The 18777-nt window shown below is 38.7% G+C and overlaps 1 protein-coding gene across 11 annotated transcripts in view; it reads right to left on the bottom strand.

The window, feature by feature from the left end:
- RBPJ (recombination signal binding protein for immunoglobulin kappa J region) overlaps positions 1-18777 on the bottom strand; it is a 160717-nt gene that overhangs the window by 61214 nt on the left and 80726 nt on the right. For 2 of the 11 annotated variants that reach the window (XM_055588193.1, XM_055588192.1), the window contains exon 2: positions 12182-12364. The exons of the other annotated variants lie outside the window; for them this stretch is intronic. In XM_055588193.1, coding sequence (XP_055444168.1) covers positions 12182-12198 — 17 coding nt within the window. In that variant the 5' untranslated portion in view covers positions 12199-12364. The remainder of the gene's footprint in view (positions 1-12181; positions 12365-18777) is intronic. 11 annotated transcript variants of the gene reach the window in all.

Raw genomic sequence — 18777 nt, 5'->3', positions numbered from 1 at the left:
ACAATCCTGATAGGCCTTCAAACTTAGAAGGGAAAATTAAACCTCAGAAAGTCACGAGATAGGATATTCCCCCTGCTTCTGATTTCACGCTGATCATACTAAGGTTGAAGACTACATATAAATATACAAGGAAGCCATCTCTAGTCTTTAAACCACTCATTTTCTTCAACTCCCCAAATAATTATGTTTGTTCCAATTCACTGATAAACTAATTCCTATTTGCTTTTCCATTAAATAAACCACCTATCATATGAAAATTTATTTAAATGTTCCAGAAAAATCACTTCTTAACCTGTAAAGTATTTCTTAGCAAACCAAAACCGTTGATTCTCAAGGATGAAATGCTGCAGTAATCCAACTAGAGAACAGGAACAATGCCACAGTTAAATCAGCCATGAAAATCTGATTGTGTTAACAGCCCTAGGGATTAGTCAAATTGACAGTCTTTCTTTAAGTATCCCAGTAACGAAGAAAATGTCCATCTGTTTCCATAATAAACTAGAGGTGCACAAGGGAATTTTTAGGCCATAACTTTTACGCTGGACAATTTTTTTAATGGCAGAAGTGTACATTAGAGAAATATGGACAACACTATGCATGTATTATTCATATAAAATTGACTCAACTGCATACAATATTAACATCGTTTTCAAATGCAAGTCTGTATGTACACAGCATATGCTCACTAAACGAATGAATAATATTAAATAGTAAGTCATCTGTTAAAAAAGATGAACAAAAAACTGTCATGAAACTCTAGCTCTTAAACTATAATATTAATTACATCAACTATTGTTTTAAAATATATATATATAAAATTAAGGAAAACTAATGTCTTTATAGTCACTACACATTTTTTTAACTTTTTATTTTATATTGGAGTATAGTTGGTTAACAATGTTGTGTTAGTTTCAGGTATACAGCAAAGTGGTTAAGTTACACATATACATATATCTATTCTTTTTCAAATTCTTTCCCCACTTAGGTTGTTACACAATACAGAACAGAGTTCGCTGTGCTAGACAGTAGGTCCTTACTGGTTATCCTTTTAAATACAGCAGTGTGTACATGTCAATCCCAAACTCCCTACTTATCCCTCCCCACAACCCTTCTACCCTGGTAATCATAAGTTCATTTTCATAGTCTTGTTTCTATTCTGTAAATAAGTTCATTTGTATCATTTATTTTTAGATTCCACAGGACATTTCTGTCTGACTTACTTCACTCAGTAGACAATCATTACATCCATCCCCCTTGCTGCAAACGGTATTATTCCATTCTTTACAATAGATAAGCAGTGTTTCATGGTGTGCTTAATCGCTCAGTCGTATCTGACTTTGCGACCCCATGGAGTGTAGCCTGCCAGGCTCCTCTGTCCACGGGGATTCTTCAGGCAAGAATTGCCGGGAGCCGGCATATTGCATATTGAGTGCAGCACTTTCCACAGCATCATCTTTCAGGATCTGGAATAGCTCAACTGGAATTCTATCACTGCCAGGAGCCAGCGTGAGGAACTCCGCCCATGACAAAGGTCATGAGGAAGGAGGCTCGACATACGCAAAGGCGGGATCGAGCCTCAGGAGTCCCCCTGGAAGTTCTCGAGCATCTACCCCCCAAACCTGAGTCTGCCTACTTTCTGCTTTGTGCTTTCACCTACACCTCTGACTTTACGGGGGCTGTGCCCCACTACGTCTCTCTGAAAAAAGAGTTAGCTTACAGTTCCAGTTAATAATTCCTGGGTGTGACAGTGTTTCAACCTACAAACTCCTTTGGAAATCCTCTAGCCTGCCTGAATAGGTTTTTCCGGCCACATGTGATTGTTCAGAGCCTCCCAACTGTGAGAGGCAGGAGATGTTCTAAACTGTCTAAACACAGATTCCTTTGAGTAGTTAAAAGACTGATTAGAAATTGTATTGGTGAAGGGTTTTTCACTTGTTGGCCAATGTTTGCTGCTAAGTCTCCATACTCCTTACCTACTGTGTCCTTGGCAGTGTATTGATTGATATAATGGGTGTATAGAAATGTAAAATGCAGCTTTGTCCAATGCTTTTTTGGAGGCTGGTGCCTGACTTTGGAATAATCACCTTTAGAGAAAAATAAGTTTCTTAAAATGTTAACAGGCCTCCTGGCCAGAAGATGATGTCAATCACCTGAACTTTTGCATATGATAAGTTTGAAAGCCTGGCTTCGATTAGAACCAGGAACTGCTGTCCTTGCATGACTCCACCCCTTCCCCCATTATCCTCTATGCACAACTTAAGGTATAAAAACTACTTTGGAAAATAAAGTGCGGGCCTTGTTCACCAAAACTTGGTCTCCCCATGTCGCTCTCTCTCTCAAATTCTGGCTGAGTCTCCATCTGGAGCGCGGAACCCACCATGCTTGCTAATTATGCCTGGGCTTCTAAGATCCGACCGGGGAGGCCTCAGTGTCTCCTCTCCTTCGGGAGAACGGAAGGACGCCTGCGGCCTACGTAAGTGGTGCAAACTTCTTGTCTTGAAGTTTTATTGGTCTCCCGCGTAAACCAAGCTACTCAGCCTCTTTTCTTCACTGAATTTTCCTACTGAGCTATCCTTATTTCAGCTGCTTTTCTCCACTGAATTTCCTCACTGAGCTACCCTCATTCTATTACTCTTTGTATCCTTAATTAAAGTGTAATTAAGCAGTTGTTTCCTGACCCTCGCCTACGCCGTCTCTCCTTCGAATACCCTGGATCAGCTGGGGCTGGACCCCAGCAAAGAATACTGGAGTAGTCTCGTGTGTTGCCATGCCCTCCTCCAGGGGATCTTCCAACCCAGGGATCAAACCCAAGTCTCCCGCACTGCAGTCAGATTCTTTACCAACTGAGCCACAAAGGAAGCCCAATATTTCATGGTATATGTGTACAAAATCTTTATCCATTCCTATGTCGATGGACACTTAGGCTGCTTCCAGGTCTTGGCTATTGTAAACAGTGTGGGTTGCTAGAGTCGGGCACAACAGAGCGACTTCACTTTCACTTTTCACTTTCATGCATTGGAGAAGGAAATGGCAACCCACTCCAGTGTTCTTGCCTGGAGAATCCCGGGGACGGGGGAGCCTGGTAGGCTGCTGTCTATGGGGTCGCACAGAGTTGGACACGACTGAAGCGACTTAGCAGCAGCAGCAGCAGCAAACAGTGTTATGATCAACACTGGGGTGCATGTATCCTTACAGACCATGTTCTTCTCCGAATATGAATATATGCCACGGCAGGATCATGTGCCGTGCTGTGCTAAGTTGCTTCTGTCATGTCCAACTCTTTGTGCATAGGATTCTCCAGGCAAGATACTAGATTCTCCAGGCAAGATACTAGAGTGGGTTATTGCCAAGCCCTCCTCCAGGAGATCTTCCTGACCCAGGGATCAAACCTGGGTCTCCTTCGTCTCCTACATTGGCAGTTTACCGCCAGTGGCACCTGACAAGTCATCGCAGGATCACATGGCAGCTCTATTTTTAGTTTTTAAAGGAATCTCCATACTCTTCTCCACAATGGCTATCGCAATTTACATTTCTACTGACAGTGTAAAAGGGTTCCCTTCTCTCCAAACCTTCTCCAGGATTTACAGTTGGTAGACTTTTTGATGATCACCATTCTGACTGTTGTGGGTTGATGTCTCACTGTAGTTTTGATTTACATTTTTCTAATAATTCAGTTCAGTTCAGTTGCTCAGTCGTGTCCAATTCCTTGCAACCCCAGGGACTGCAGCACACCAGACTTTCCTGTCCATCACCAACTCCTGGAGCTTGCTCAAACTTACATCCATCGAGTCGGTGATGCCATCCAGCCATCTCATCCTCTGTCGTCCCATTCTCCTCCTGCCCCCAATCCCTCCCAGCATCAGAGTCTTTTCCAATGAGTCAACTCTTTGCATGAGGTGGCTGAAACTGGAGTTTCAGCTTTAGCATCATTCCTTCCAAAGAACACCCAGTACTGATCTCCTTTAGAATGGACTGGTTGGTTCTCCTTGCAGTCTAAGGGACTCTCAAGAGTCTTCTCCAACATCACAGTTCAAAAGCATCAATTCTTCAGCGCTCAGCTTTCTTTAAGGTCCAAGTCTCACATCCATACATGACTACTGGAAAAACCATAGCTTTGAATAGATGGACTTTGTCGGTAATGTCTCTGCTTTTTAATATGCTGTTTAGGTTTTTTCATAGCTTTTCTTCCAAGGAGCAAACATCTTTTAATTTCATGGCTGCAGTCACCATCTGCAGTGATTTTGGAGCCCAAAAAAATAAAGTCTCTCACTGTTTCCATTGTTTCCTCTTCTATTTGCCATGAAGTGATGGGGCTGGATGCCATGATCTTAGTTTTTTGAATATTTAATTTTAAGCCAGCTTTTTCACTCTCCTCTTTCACTTTCATCAAGACGCTCTTTAGTTCTTCTTCACTTTCTGCCATAAGGGTGGTATCATCTGCATATCTGAGGTTATTGATATTTCTCCCAGCAATCTTGATTCCAGCTTGTGCTTCATCCAGTCTGGCATTTCACATGATGTACTCTGCATATAAGCTAAATAAGCAAGGTGACAATATACAGCCCTGTCGAACTTCTTTCCCAATTTGGAACCAGTCTGTTGTTCCATGCTCGGTTCTAACTTACTTTTTGACTTGCATACAGATTTTTCAGGAGGCAGTTAAGGTGGTCTGGCATTCCCATCTCTTTAAGAATTTTCCAGTTTGTTGTGATCCACACAGTCAAAGACTTTAGAATAGTCAATGAAGCAGAAGCAGATGTTCTTCTGGAATTCTCTTGCTTTTTTCTAGGATCCAATAGATGTTGGTAATTTGATCTCTGGTTCTTCTGCCTTTTCTAAATCCAGCTTGAACATCTGGAATTTCTTGGTTTATGTACTGTTGAAGTACATGATATTTAATAACTAGATATCTAATAATTAAGTACCTTTCCATGTGTCTCCTAGCCATCTGTATGTCTTCTTTGAAGAAATGTCTATTGCACATTTGTTGACTGGGTTGTTTGATGATGACCAACTATTTTGAATTAACCAATGATTATGAACAAAATGATCTGAAATGTCCAACAAGTTATTTTCTACAGTGGAGGAGAATTTTATACAAATTGTCTACCAAATGAGCTGATACTAACTTCACAAGTTTTATAATGAGGAGAAAAAGGAATTAACTATTTTCCCAAGTCCAAAAAGCTAAAATGATGATTAATTTCCTCACTCTAATGAAACTGTCTACTTTTCCCATAGAGAATGCCCTGCCAAGATACCATGGTATAGGTAACTGCTGTTTCTTGCTCTTCAATTGCAGTGTAGTTTAATGAGGCATCCTGACACTTCAAAAAAAAAGTGATAATCCACATTGTTGACAGATTCTATTAAGAACTGGTATCAAGATATAAATGGGGCTATAAACAATACAGCTGAAAAGAACTCCTTAGAAGTTTATGTTCTTTCATGTAGTTTTGCTGAATCTAAAACTAACTGTTAGGAAAACTTACATACACCAGGTGTAAATTTTCAGTAATTTCACCCAGGCAATTTTTTACTACAATAACAATAATCAAGTGCTAATATAAGACCCATTATGTATAAGCCAATAACAATGATGCTGTTAACAAATTAACTTCCTGGGCTTTTAAAATGTTAGTAACTCTTGGGTATGAAGGATAATTTAAGATTGAAGTTAAGTATAAGTTTGAATTCTGGGATAAAAATCAAAGCAAAAGGGGGATCACTCTAATTGTTGACTTTTTCCCTGATTATCCAAAAATGCCTTGGTTTGGTTCTAGTATTCCTCAAGAAATTAATCGTACTCGTCTGGCCATTATACTCAACAACTTTCTTCTGAAAGAGTAATACTACTTTGCCTTGGGTCAGCCCTCTTCACTTTTGGACAATTTACTAGCACCTACATTTTATGCTATTTTCATAACATCCTTATTTCTCACTTGGTTTGCCAGGTTCTCTGACTCAAAACACAGTCACATATTATTCTAAACAATAAGAATATAGAGCTAATATTCTTGTTCATTCAGACTGCATGTAAACGAGAGAGAGGGGGCTAAGGGGTAGAAAGGAAGAAAGAACAGAGAACACTGCAATATAAAAGAGCAGTAAAAAAAAAAAAAAAAAAAAAGATAGGAGAGAAAAAGACTGCTTGAGGAAGTGACAGAGTCACCAAGTTGAAGAAACATAAAAGAGAGCCATGGAGTGTCTGATGGCCATAAAAGGGCAATCGTCCACCTCCTAAAAAACCAAATCTGGTCAACACCAAATACGGAAATGTTTTCATTCAAACACAGAGCTTTTCTTCTGTGGTATACGAACATAGATCACATTCTTTCCCTACAAAAAAGAAAAAAAAATCTCACACTTGGATATCTACTCTTGTGAGAAAAATATGTTGACTTGTTGTATAAACAATTTTCAAGTTTTTCTACCCCAAAGTTCAGGACTTTCTAACAACAATAAAAACACCACAATCCTTTCACAGTTATTCTAGAGCTTCAGTCTCTACATCTGTAAAATAGGAAAGTTAAATGACAACCTGGAAAGTCATGTGAAGATTGAGCTAATACCCATAAAACACTTTAAAGGGGCATTTTGTAAGTACAATACCTGCTAAGTGTTAGCTATTATGCACTCAGCTTTTCTCGGCCTTTAGACTTACAAACCTCAACTCACAAAAGGTAACTGATGACAGAACTGTTCAAATTAAGATCACTTCAAAATAAGATGCACTTCTGTATATATCCACTCATTCTATTTATAAATTAAGAGGTTGGTAAATAAGAGAATGGCCTATTCTGCTGTTGCAGGACAGACACGTTATCTCAAAATCTAGTGTTCTCAAAAAGTTCATTCATTCAACAAGTATTTACTGAGTACCTGTTATGACTAGTCACTGTCCTGGGGCTGAGGATATAGGAAGCAACAAAATAAAAATTTGTGTAATGTGGAGGATTGGGAAGGGAAAGGATTAGAAATTGGCTCCTGGCAGAGGACGCAGGGGCTTTTATTTCAAAAGTGAATGCTTTCAATGGATTCTGCCTGTTCCAAGTTTTATATACTTCTGTTACTTGCCTCTCCCCTATCCTTGCCCCAAGACTAGAGTTTCTCACTCAGAGTACTTTTCCACAGGAATTTCAAATATAAAGGAATTTTAATAAGTTCAATTTCATGCACATTTAATCTAGCTGCTATCACCAGCACTTCAACATACAGTTTTGATCACCTTCATTCTTCACTCATTGCTATGATAAAACACAAAAGCACTCAATCAAAGTAAATGCTTTGAAAATGTTTTGTCCTATCTCCCACCCTAGGAATCCCCAGGATTCCTTATAACAAATAATTAAGGGGCAGAGGGGAAAAGGAGGCAGTCATCCTTCCTGACCACTAGCACATTTTCAGTTATGATCTTTCAAGATTTTATGTTGACTCGGTAATTGTTAGAGCAACACCTGGAGGTTTGTGGAGGTCAACTACAGCTGCCATGACTTTATTTGCAGTTCCTCTTCATCAGCTACCAGGGCCTCACAGAGCTCATTCACTCTGAGGTGTAGGAAATTGGCTACATGGTTGATATAGTCTCCATTATGAAACCTGTACTCGTCATTGAAGTGACAAGTCTGGCATTTCCAAGAAAACCCATGCACATTTCCCTGCTTATCACTCACCTACATACGCTAACAGTTCAGTAGTGTAATATCAACTGATTCCATTGTATTTTTCAAAAGAAAGAGATTCCCTGATTTTTATGACAGTTTCAAAGCATATGCCCATTTTCAAGTAGGTTCATATGCGAGATGGGTTCTAATATTCTTAACAGATATCCCAGATCTCACAGAAATGCAAAAATAGTATTATTTTTAAGTAATAAATTAAAAATTAGTTTCAGAAAGTTCATAATTCTAAAAACACTATCACTTAAAAGATTTTTCTTAAACTTTGCTAAATCTAAAATTACTTTTAAAATACTTTCAAAGCACCTTAATCTTGATTCTTAGGGGGTATTTTTGACTGATCTGTTTTTAGTAACCAAAAGTATAATGGAGCCATATCTAATAATTAACACAGTAATTTATGATATGTTTTCTTCTAATTCTAGATGTGTGGTTGGGGTGCTGCCTCTAGTCAGTGATCTCAGTTCTAGGACAACTATAACTAGCAGGTAGTTGAGTTTATTTCTAAACTACAGTTTAGGAGGAAAAGCTTTGAAAGAAAAAGATAAGTTGCTCACATGCGTTATGATAAACAAAGTAAAAGGGACACAGTTATAAAGAAACAAATGCCACAAGGGTATCCCCTTGCATGAAACCCTGCGCCCAACAGGATAAGAAGCATGAGGCCAAAAGTGATGATGACGGAAGTAAACCTGACTAACGTAATGATGAAAAGCCAAGTAACGCCACTGGTGTAAGTAGGGAGTCTGAGAAAAGACAAGGTTGGGTGGGGGTCTGGGGGTGGGGTGCTTGGGGAAACAGTAATAGAAAGGATTCAACTGTACCCGGAAAGAAAGGATAGAACTGCACATGAAACAACAGGTTTCAAATTGGGAAAGGAGTACGTCAAGGCTGTATATTGTCACCCTGCTTATTTAACTTATATGCAGAGTACATCATGAGAAACGCTGGGCTGGAGGAAGCACAAGCTGGAATCAAGATTGCTGGGAGAAATATCAATAACCTCAGATATGCAGATGACACCACCCTTATGGCAGAAAGTGAAGAAGAACTAAAGAGCCTCTTGATGAAAGTGAAAGAGGAGAGTGAAAAAGTTGGCTTAAAGCTCAACATTCAGAAAGCGAAGATCATGGCATCCGGTCCCATCACTTCATGGGAAATAGATGGGGAAACAGTGGAAACAGTGTCAGACTTTATTTTTCTGGGCTCCAAAATCACTGCAGATGGTGACTGCAGCCATGAAATTAAAAGACGCTTACTCCTTGGAAGGAAAGTTATGACCAACCTAGATAGCATATTCAAAAGCAGAGACATTACTTTGCCAACAAAGGTTCGTCTAGTCAAGGCTATGGTTTTTCCTGTGGTCATGTATGGATGTGAGAGTTGGACTGTGAAGAAGGCTGAGCGTCAAAGAATTGATGCTTTTGAACTGTGGTGTTGGAGAAGACTTTTGAGAGTCCCTTGGACTGCAAGGAGATCCAATCAGTCCATTCTGAAGGAGATCAGCCCTGGGATCTCTTTGGAAGGAATGATGCTAAAGCTGAAACTCCAGTACTTTGGCCACCTCATGCGAAGAGTTGACTCACTGAAAAAGACTCTGATGCTGAGAGGGATTGGGGGCAGGAGAAGGGGATGCCAGAGGATGAGATGGCTGGATGGCATCACTGACTCGATGGACGTGAGTCTGAGTGAACTCCGGGAGTTGGTGATGGACAGGGAGGCCTGGCGTGCTGTGATTCATAGGGTCGGACATGACTGAGCTACTGATCTGATCTGATCTGACTGTCAGAGATAAAACTACTGAGCTAATAATACTGTTTTAAATATCTGAAGTCTTCTCTGGCTGAGATTAGTTTGACAATACAGATTTATAAGACGGAGTTTCATACTGTTTCCCAGTTGATCATTACTAAAACTTAGGTCTGCAATACAGTACACATACGTACCCTTGAAATGAGTTTTTACACAACTATATCACGTGATACACTCATGACATTTCCTTTTCTGTTCTTTTCTGGTTCATTTAATTTGTTGGGGGGGCAGGCGAGAAGAACAGCAACTTATTAAATTGATTACAAAATGGGCCGCCATTGGCAGTTTGAAAACTACTGATTTAAGAGTTGATTAACACCAGAATACATGCTAAGGGACAGTATACTAGATTACTTGATAAAACAGGCGTAGTTAATGCTGCCCAATGCTGTGGCTACTATGTTTCCCTTTTCTTCCTACTCCTCAGGCAGTCTCCTATACTAAACTTCACTCACATATCACTAGGAGCCACAGACTGGAACCTATCCTGGTCACTTTTTCTCAGCAAGGCAAAACAATATAAAACCAATACCACTTCTGAGGGACATCTATTACTATGGGAAGCATACACTTAGTGGAACTAAAACGATCCAATCAACATACACATAAATGTGCCTATCTTGTTTATTTCAGCTTAAAAAAACGAAACAAGTTTGTTTCAAAATACTCCTTTCTACATTCACTGCGCTGATTTTCTTTTCTATTACATGTCTTAATGCTGATCATAACCCACTAAATTGAGTTCTTGACCCACTAATGAATAGGTGGAAACCTGCAATTTGAAAAACACAGCTTCAGAGAACACACAAATCAACCTAGCAGGATAAGAGAACCACAGATAAATTACCAGTCTCTAGTGGCCACCTTCTTTCACTGATGAGAAAAAGCTCAAAGAACTGAAAACAGTAGTCAAAGAGTGACTGTTTATTTAACTCCAGGAAGACCATACAAGAAGGTATAAGATTCAGGAAAAGAAAAAATGTGACAGCATTACACCCCCACACAAAGGAGTTCCTGATACAGCATTTCATAATCATCACCACTGTTATTCTAACACTGGCTTCTCGCATGCTCAATCCCGCACTAATGCATGTATAATTTATCTATATAAGTGGTGTGTGTTAAGGTATGTATATGTGTGTATATACACATAATACAATATGTAAATTATATAAGTATATACTTATGGTATGGTATTTTTAATACATAAATTTATATGTTTTCCAAGTCATTCTTACAACCTGTCAAAACAACAAAGTAGTGCCAGATCTGAAACCCAGGTTGGCTAGCTGCAGAATCTAAGCTCTTAACCACTAAGGTGTAAGCTCTTCCAAAAGAAAAGGAGTACCCAGCTCTGGCTGTGCATCAAGAATCCTCTGTGGTGTTAAAAAGAAACAGACAGATGCCCAAGTACATCTAAAAGGAGACTTTTTTAAGCTCAAGTGGCAAGTATTACAGAGAAATATATTTTGTAGACAACGTATCAATACCATCTCCAACCCATTATGTCAGAAAAGATCTTTTTCGAAGGAGTAGATACTGCCATATTGGACATAAAACACCTGTTGAATTAATCGACAGTTGACTTCACCTTGAAATTTGATTCACTGTCATTATAGGCTAGAATTTAATAAAAAGTAGTTTTGTCTTAGATTTAACAACTAAATTCCACTGATAATTTAACTGCTGACACATCAAAAGGTTCTCAACATAAGGTAGCCTAAATGATAAAAATTACAGGCTGTTCCACTGTATTTCTATTACACTTATATATCCATGATTTAAACTTCTATTTTCCCAACATATTTTCCTTCATTACCTAAAAGATAAAGGATTTTGAACCCAACGTAACATAAATGAATTCAGCCTTCTCCCTGGGTGGATCCACTTCCACATCTTAAAGAAAACATTTAGTAGCAAGCACTTAGTACACAATTAGGAGGTTTCCAAGGTTTCAAATAATTAAGAAATGGTTTTGACTACATCACTCAAATAAAATGTTATGAATATAAAAACCCTAAAGATTTTTGACGGTTAAGAGGGTAACACAAAGCCTAGAATTACCACTATTAGCAACCACAAGTAACAGTGGGACTACATACCTCACGCACGTGAAGGATTAACTGTGTATTTAGGGTGGTGAACAGAGAACAATCACACTACTAATGAAGCATCACTCATTTTCCTCTCAGTAAAAGTTTTTTGTAAAAGACAAAAACAGCACAAACTATAAATGGTCTACGTAAAAATTATTTTGTTTGGTCAAATTAATACCCTAACTGAAGAACTGTATTCAATTATTTCCTGTTCAGGCTACAATGAAATAACAGCACTGCAGAGAAACTAGCCTATGATGTAAACCATAAAGATAATTACAGACTAACGTGAATAATCCCCGAACTATTCATGAAAGAAATTATAACCGATTACTATTAAAATTTAGCAGAAAAGGTCTACTCCAGCGTCTCCTATAACCGTATCTCAAAAGGGGGGGAGAGGGGACTCATTCAACAAGCTTGGGATATATAGTTTTTTTTAATAAACAAAAAAGACTTTTGCCATAAATCCATAACCACATCTGCAATCCAAGTATTAAAATATTTTAAATACATGTAAGTTAAATATAGAATCATTAGTGTTTGTTCTACCCATGACCTTGGGGGATCACTGGGAAGATTTCTAAAGCATACCTTTTAATCCACGCCATGGTACTTCAAGAACATGTTAAGGTAAGCCACAGGCTGGAACACTTCGATGCACCTCAAAACACCTCAGCCAGTATATCTGTATCATTCTCCTTTCCTTTTGAGATCAAAATGTTTCCGAAGAACTATAATGCTTCCATCTGAATGACAGTTTCATAATTTCAATGACTTAAAAACAAACAAACAAAAAAAGGACTTAAGTGTTGGTATGTTAAGCCACTAGTGCACTGTGTGAACTGCCGCCACGACTAAAAAGCAAACCGGCTGCTGCTCCTGCTACGTAACTGTCACTTTTAATATGACCCTCATGGGAATGAGGAAGAGTACCTGCTTAGTGGCCAGCGACAGCCCTTGCTTTCCTGCATGCATGAGTACTTTCGCTTCAGTCGTGTTCGACTTTCTGCGACCCTATGGGCTGTAGCCCACCAGGCTCCTGTCCATGGGATTCTCCAGGCAAGAATACTGGAGTGGGCTGCCATGCCCTTTCCAGGTGATCTTCCTGACTCTGGGATTGAACCCACCACGTCTCTTACGTTTCCTGCATTGGCAGGAAGGTTCTTTACCACTAGCTTGCTTTACTGGGATCTATCCAAAGCCCACAAATCTCTTTGCCCCAACTGATTCTTCAGTTTTCTTCTCAAGGAATTGAAACAACCTAAAAGACAGGTCTGGAATACTTGGTAGATGCCAGGTTCTCCTCTGACCAACTACTCTATGTAGAAGAAGAGCTGGAAATTACAACACACCTGCATAAAATGGAATTCGTTAATAGACACAACAGGAATGCCCTCAAATAACACCCCTTCCTGATGCTAATATTACTGAATCATTTTAATTCCATGGAAGTCATAACGTGTAAAAAGTTTCTGTTTCTAAAGTTTACTTCTATGAAAAGCATGCAGACAAACGAATAGATCAACGGCTAACTATCAGGTTTTAGTGCTTCTGTGACTGCCTTGGCAGGTTACCTGATTCCTCCTTCCTCTTCACCCCACTCCACCTTTCTTACACATGAAGACATTAAAAACACTTCATTATTTAAATGATACAGTAAGAAGTCTATGTACCATATTTTAAAACTAAAAATTCACTCTACTTTTGCTTCAAGCTTGGCACTCTATAGTTGTAAGAAGAATGAACACTCAAGGTACACAAACGAAGTAAAAGAAGTAATACACACATTTATGTCATAAAGCAATTAACATTGCTTTAGGATGACTGATCAGGAAACTTTTAATAAAAGCAAGTCATAAAAAGAGCTTCCAAGGAAAGAGAGTAGCTGGGAGAGGTTTGCTATACTCTGGGTTTGTGGAACAGCTTGTATAAAGGTTAACAGACAAGGAATGGAAGATGACAAAAGTTTCCCAGCTAGAGCTAAAAAGCACATTCTAAGGAAAAACGGAAATTATCTCCTGCTTAAAAGGGTAGATTCAACAGACGAATCTCAGAAAAACTACATATTCCTGAGATTTAGATTTATTGCAGGTTGTAGGGAATACAGATTACAAAATACAGGTAACTCTTCGGAAAGCTAGGAATAGTAGCATAATTGAATACAGAAAAGAATTCTACCAGGGCAGGTGGGAAAATAATACTGAACAACAGAAACAAGGGACCTGGTGCACTGAATCACTGCAGCCACAGTCATCTTTTAAACTGATCATTTCCCTCCTCTAGCTTAAAACCTTTCAAAGCCTCTGTATGTGTTACAACCTCCTGGAAGGAAATCCACATTGTTTCCTACACTCTGTCCCTCCAAATAAACATATCCTATATGTAACTATCAGGTTAATGTTCCTGAAGTGCAATTCCTCTCTTACACAGGAAGAATAATGTGAACCATTGAAAACTAAGGCAGGCTTTAAATACATTAGAGAATAAAGAACAAAAGCCCAATGGTTACTCATTACCTCATTTTTCATAATCTCATTTTATTGGGGAGAAAACTGACACTCTGTGGTCAAATGATTGACCCAAGAAAACACACAATATGAGAAAAGAACTAGGACTTAGATCTAGACCCTCCAGCTGGAATTGCAACACTTTTTCTACACAATGTTGTCGTAAATATTACTGGAGAAAAGACGTGGTACTGGGGCCAACCCTGTTGATAATACGCCAGGAACTAAGCGAGGGACTTGTGTGTGTGCATGTGCTGAGTCACTTTATTTACATCTCACTCTGGGCCACTCTACGTACCGTAACCTGCCAGGCTTCTTTGCCCTGGGATTCACCAGATAAGAACACTGGAGTGGGTTTGTCATGCCCTCCTCCGGGGGATCTTCCCAACCCAGGGATTGAAGCTGCATCTCATATCTCCTGCATTGGAAGGCAGGTTCTTTACCAGTAGCAACACCTAAGAAGCCTCATGCTAGGAACCTAATGGTATTTTATTTCATCCTGATCTAAGACTGACTAGTGGCCTCTTTTACAGACTGAGGCTCCTGGAGATTTGAGCACTAATTTATTCAACATAATGCATCAAAGACTCAAAGTGATTGGTCTAATATCCCCTCTCATGTGTCCAACTCTAAAACCCACACTCATGTTGCTATGCTAATCTACCTCCCAGAAGCAACCAGAAAAAATCAAGTCCAACACTGAAGCTTTATTCTTCAACCTGGCTGATATAACAATAATCTAATTTTATAAATGCATCTTAATCAAAATGTAGGCAGTGTATATAAATACATTTTTTATCTATAATTTAACAAGAGAGTATATGCACATTCACTAAAGCCACTAAGAAGGATTAGAATCATATTTAATTCTTCAAGTCAGAAAGTTCATTTGATTCCTACAAATGAGATCCAGGTTGTTCATGAACTCATGCACACGAAAGATCTTTTAAAGCTGACTTGTAAATCGTAGTAGTTATAACTTTTGGTTGACAAAACAAAAATAAGCATGAAATTTATTTCCCTTAAGAAGCTGTACTGTCATGTTTCCCCATGGACTGCTCCCAGTCTTAGCCTCATGATGAGCAAATAATGTACTAGCTGAGGATATTCAGTCAAATATCAGTTAATTTATCTATACAGAAAACAGGACCTATTTATAGCACAAGAAACTCTATTCAATACTCTTCAATAACCTAAATGGCTAAAGAATCTGAAAAACAGCTACATGTACATGTATATGGGGCTTCCCCGATGGCTCAGTGTAAAGAATCTACCTTTAATGCAGGAGACGCAGGAGACCCAGGTTCCATCCCTGGGCTGGTAAGATCCCCTGGAGAAGGAAATGGCAACCCACTCCAGTATTCTTGCCTGGGAAAATCCCATGAACAGAGGAGCCCAGCAAGCTACTGTCCATAGGGTCCCAAAGAGTCGAACACAACTGAGCATACGCACTGTGTATGTATAACCAAAACATTCTGCTGTACATCCGAAACTAGCACAATAATGTAAATCAACTATACTCCAATATAAAATAAAAGCTAAAAAAATACTCCAAAGACTTTACCTGTCACATACTGTTTTACAGCATCCCAAATTTTATTACTCTCAAACCACCAGAAATCTCAACAGAAAACTTTTAAAAGATCATCAAAAGGTATTACAGAAACTTGCCAGCTTTTAAAATATACCTAGGTAGACTTATTTTAGAAGAAACTTGAGTTTGGGGACTTCCCTGGGTGGTCCAGTGGTTAAGAATCCACCTTGCAATGCAGGGGACATGGGTTCAATCCCTGGTCGGAGAACTAAGATTACATATGCCGAGGAACAACTAAGCCCATGAGCTACAACTAAGAGCCAACACAGCCAAATAAATAAATCGAATTAAAATTTGAAGATTAAAAAAAAAAAGAAAGAAACGGAGTTTTGTTGAGGAAGAACACTATATTAAGAAGTATGAAAGAAAAAAGGTGCTGGGTTTGGTTTAATTGTACATATGCAACAGCTTCTCCCTGATCCAGTTTCCGGTCCCCTCCAGACATTTGTTCTAGCCACACTGGACATGTGTACACTTCTCAGAACACACCATGGTGTTTCAGATCTCTGGACCTTTGCCCCACCCTTCCATATCCACAAACTGCAGTAGTAGTGGGCAAAACAGAATTTAACATCACATGATATTTAACAGGAAAAGAATAAGGGGAGGTGAAATAGGTGAGATCTCGACAAGTTAAAAAACTTTTTAATGTTTTCAGTGCTTACAATAGATGACATACTACATGCTGAGCTAAGTTAGTGCTTTTACATAAATTCTCACAGGCAATTATACATAAGAAGTTTTTAAGAAGAAAAGTTCTAAATACTGAGTTCATGATGCAATGTGTTTTTAATTAGATACCATAATTTGGGGAATGTGTTTTACAGAACTTTAATTTTAAATGAGTTGTCAATCAAGTACTCAGAAACAGTCCTGTTAAATAATGACAGCAAAGTAACCACTGCTCTTATCTCAAGTATGAAAATCATGTATTTAGGTATTTAAGTTTTAAGCTCCTTTATGCCAGTGCTAATAAAGGTTTCAATTCTAAAGCTAAATCTGGTTTGAGCAACTTTCAAAGAATCTTTCCAAGAATGATAAACTCTTCCAATTCCCATCTTGATAGTAAAACTGTAACTCCTTTTCCAATTAAACACTGGAGGCCAGGGGACTTCAAGCACCTATAGCTAAGAGGTTAAACTCAAGATCAGTGAGACCCACTAACTAAAAGACATTTGAGATCTAGCAATTCTGGAAGATGCAACATTCAGCTAATTTTACTTCTGAGGAGTTCCCAAATGGGGAAGCCTTTTCTCAATATGTATATCCTAATTTTCAGCAACATCATTAAAAACTAGCTAAGCGCCTGCTGCTGCTGCTGCTCTTAAAGTGACAAACACCCAGGGGTCAACTGGAATATGGTTGAATTTTTTGCTAGAAATCTAGATGGCACAGTATGGACAAATATAATTTAAATATAAACACACACATGCATACATACACACACACAACTGTCCTTTTCAAATAGATTAGTGTTAGCAAGGTGCTACCTGTCTAAGCTAGGAGGGTGGGGAAAATGAACAGGGAGATGGAAGGCACACTGTTCAAGTGCTGAGTAAAGGACATTAGGCAGGAAAAGTAGTAATACAGTAAATCAGGTCATGAAAACTACTAGACATTTACTCAAAACAAGCAGATACAGCCATCAGCAGATGTTTCTTTCCCTTCTAGGATATGAGAGGAAACTAAGGAAGAAACACTAAAGAGGCTGAACCAAATTTACCTCTACTTTCTTTAAGGTATATACTTACAAAAATGGTTATGAGTGAACTGAGTTTCTCCATATCATTTTGTTTCTCCTTCAGTTTACTTGCTTAGGTCTCTTTTTGTTTAAAATAAAATGTAAATTTTGGTGGCTTGAAAAACTGTGTGGTCATGAGTATAAAAGAATGTGCTGATCAAGTTCTGGACTTGGCAGTGAAGAGACATAGGTTAGAAACTCACTGGAAGGGTAATTTCTGACCAATCACAACTTCTCTGTAGATAATAACAGAATAAAACTGCAATAATAATGCTTAAATGCTGCTTAAATGTGAAAGTACCTAGATCACTGCCCATTAGAGTAAAGCATAAACATTACTGACTTTGAAGGCACAATCTGATAATCAGTTACTGCTAATGTTGCAATTCTAAAGTCAAAACATTTTCCTATAAATTTTTTATTTAATGTTCAAGAAATACTTATGTTTGTTTTAAATTTTTCACACTTTTATGTTTATTTCAATTACGTGAATGATGATCCAATCTGTGGCTCTAATTCATGCCTTCAAGCATTTTCCTTTCTCTTGATAAATTCATTAATTCAACAAATATTTTAACATTTACAATGTGCCACCCCTTTTCAAAGTACTGAGAATATCTCTGTGTATAAATCAAGACCAAAATCCTTGGCAGCAGTTTACAATGTACTGATAATTAGAATGTTAGATAGTGGCCAACACTATGGACAGAAACAGAAGGAAAGGATAAGGGAGACAGGGGGTGAGGTATACAATTTTAAATAAGCCCTCAATGAGGTAATATCTGAGCAAAGATCTGAAGGAGGTGGTGCAAGGAAGAAGATCTCCTGCAAAGGGAGGTCCAAGGGCCCCAAAGCAGGAGTGTTTCGGCGAGGAACAGATTTCAAGAGAAGGTTATTAGGAGACAAGAGGTTATGGGAGTTTGTGTGAGTACAGGTCGGGGTGTGCATGTACATGTTGTAGGGAACATCAGGAAGGTCTTGAGCTTTTTACCCCAAATTTTGAGTCAAAGAAGATGAAGATCTGAAGAGAGGAAGGTCAGCGTGAACTTGGCTGCGGAGCAGAGAAAGAGAAAAGGCGTAAGGGAAGAAGCAGAAGAAACTAGTTAAGAGGCTATGGGACTATGTAGGTTAAAGATGACAAAGCCTCACACAGGATAGAAGCTGTTTGAAGTTTCAGAACCTCCAGACATATTTTAAAGACAAAACCAACCACATCTGATGATACTGTGGATCATGGCGATGAAGCAAAGAGGTCTAGGACAATGGCGACTCCAAGGTTTCTAGCCTAAGTGACCCAAAGGATGGAGTTACTTCATGAAATGAGGAAAACCTAAGGAGAAGATGA

Source organism: Bubalus kerabau, chromosome 7 (assembly GCF_029407905.1).
Source record: "Bubalus kerabau isolate K-KA32 ecotype Philippines breed swamp buffalo chromosome 7, PCC_UOA_SB_1v2, whole genome shotgun sequence".
Taxonomy (NCBI): Eukaryota; Metazoa; Chordata; class Mammalia; order Artiodactyla; family Bovidae; genus Bubalus; species Bubalus kerabau.
This window is presented reverse-complemented; position numbering and strand designations above follow the sequence as displayed.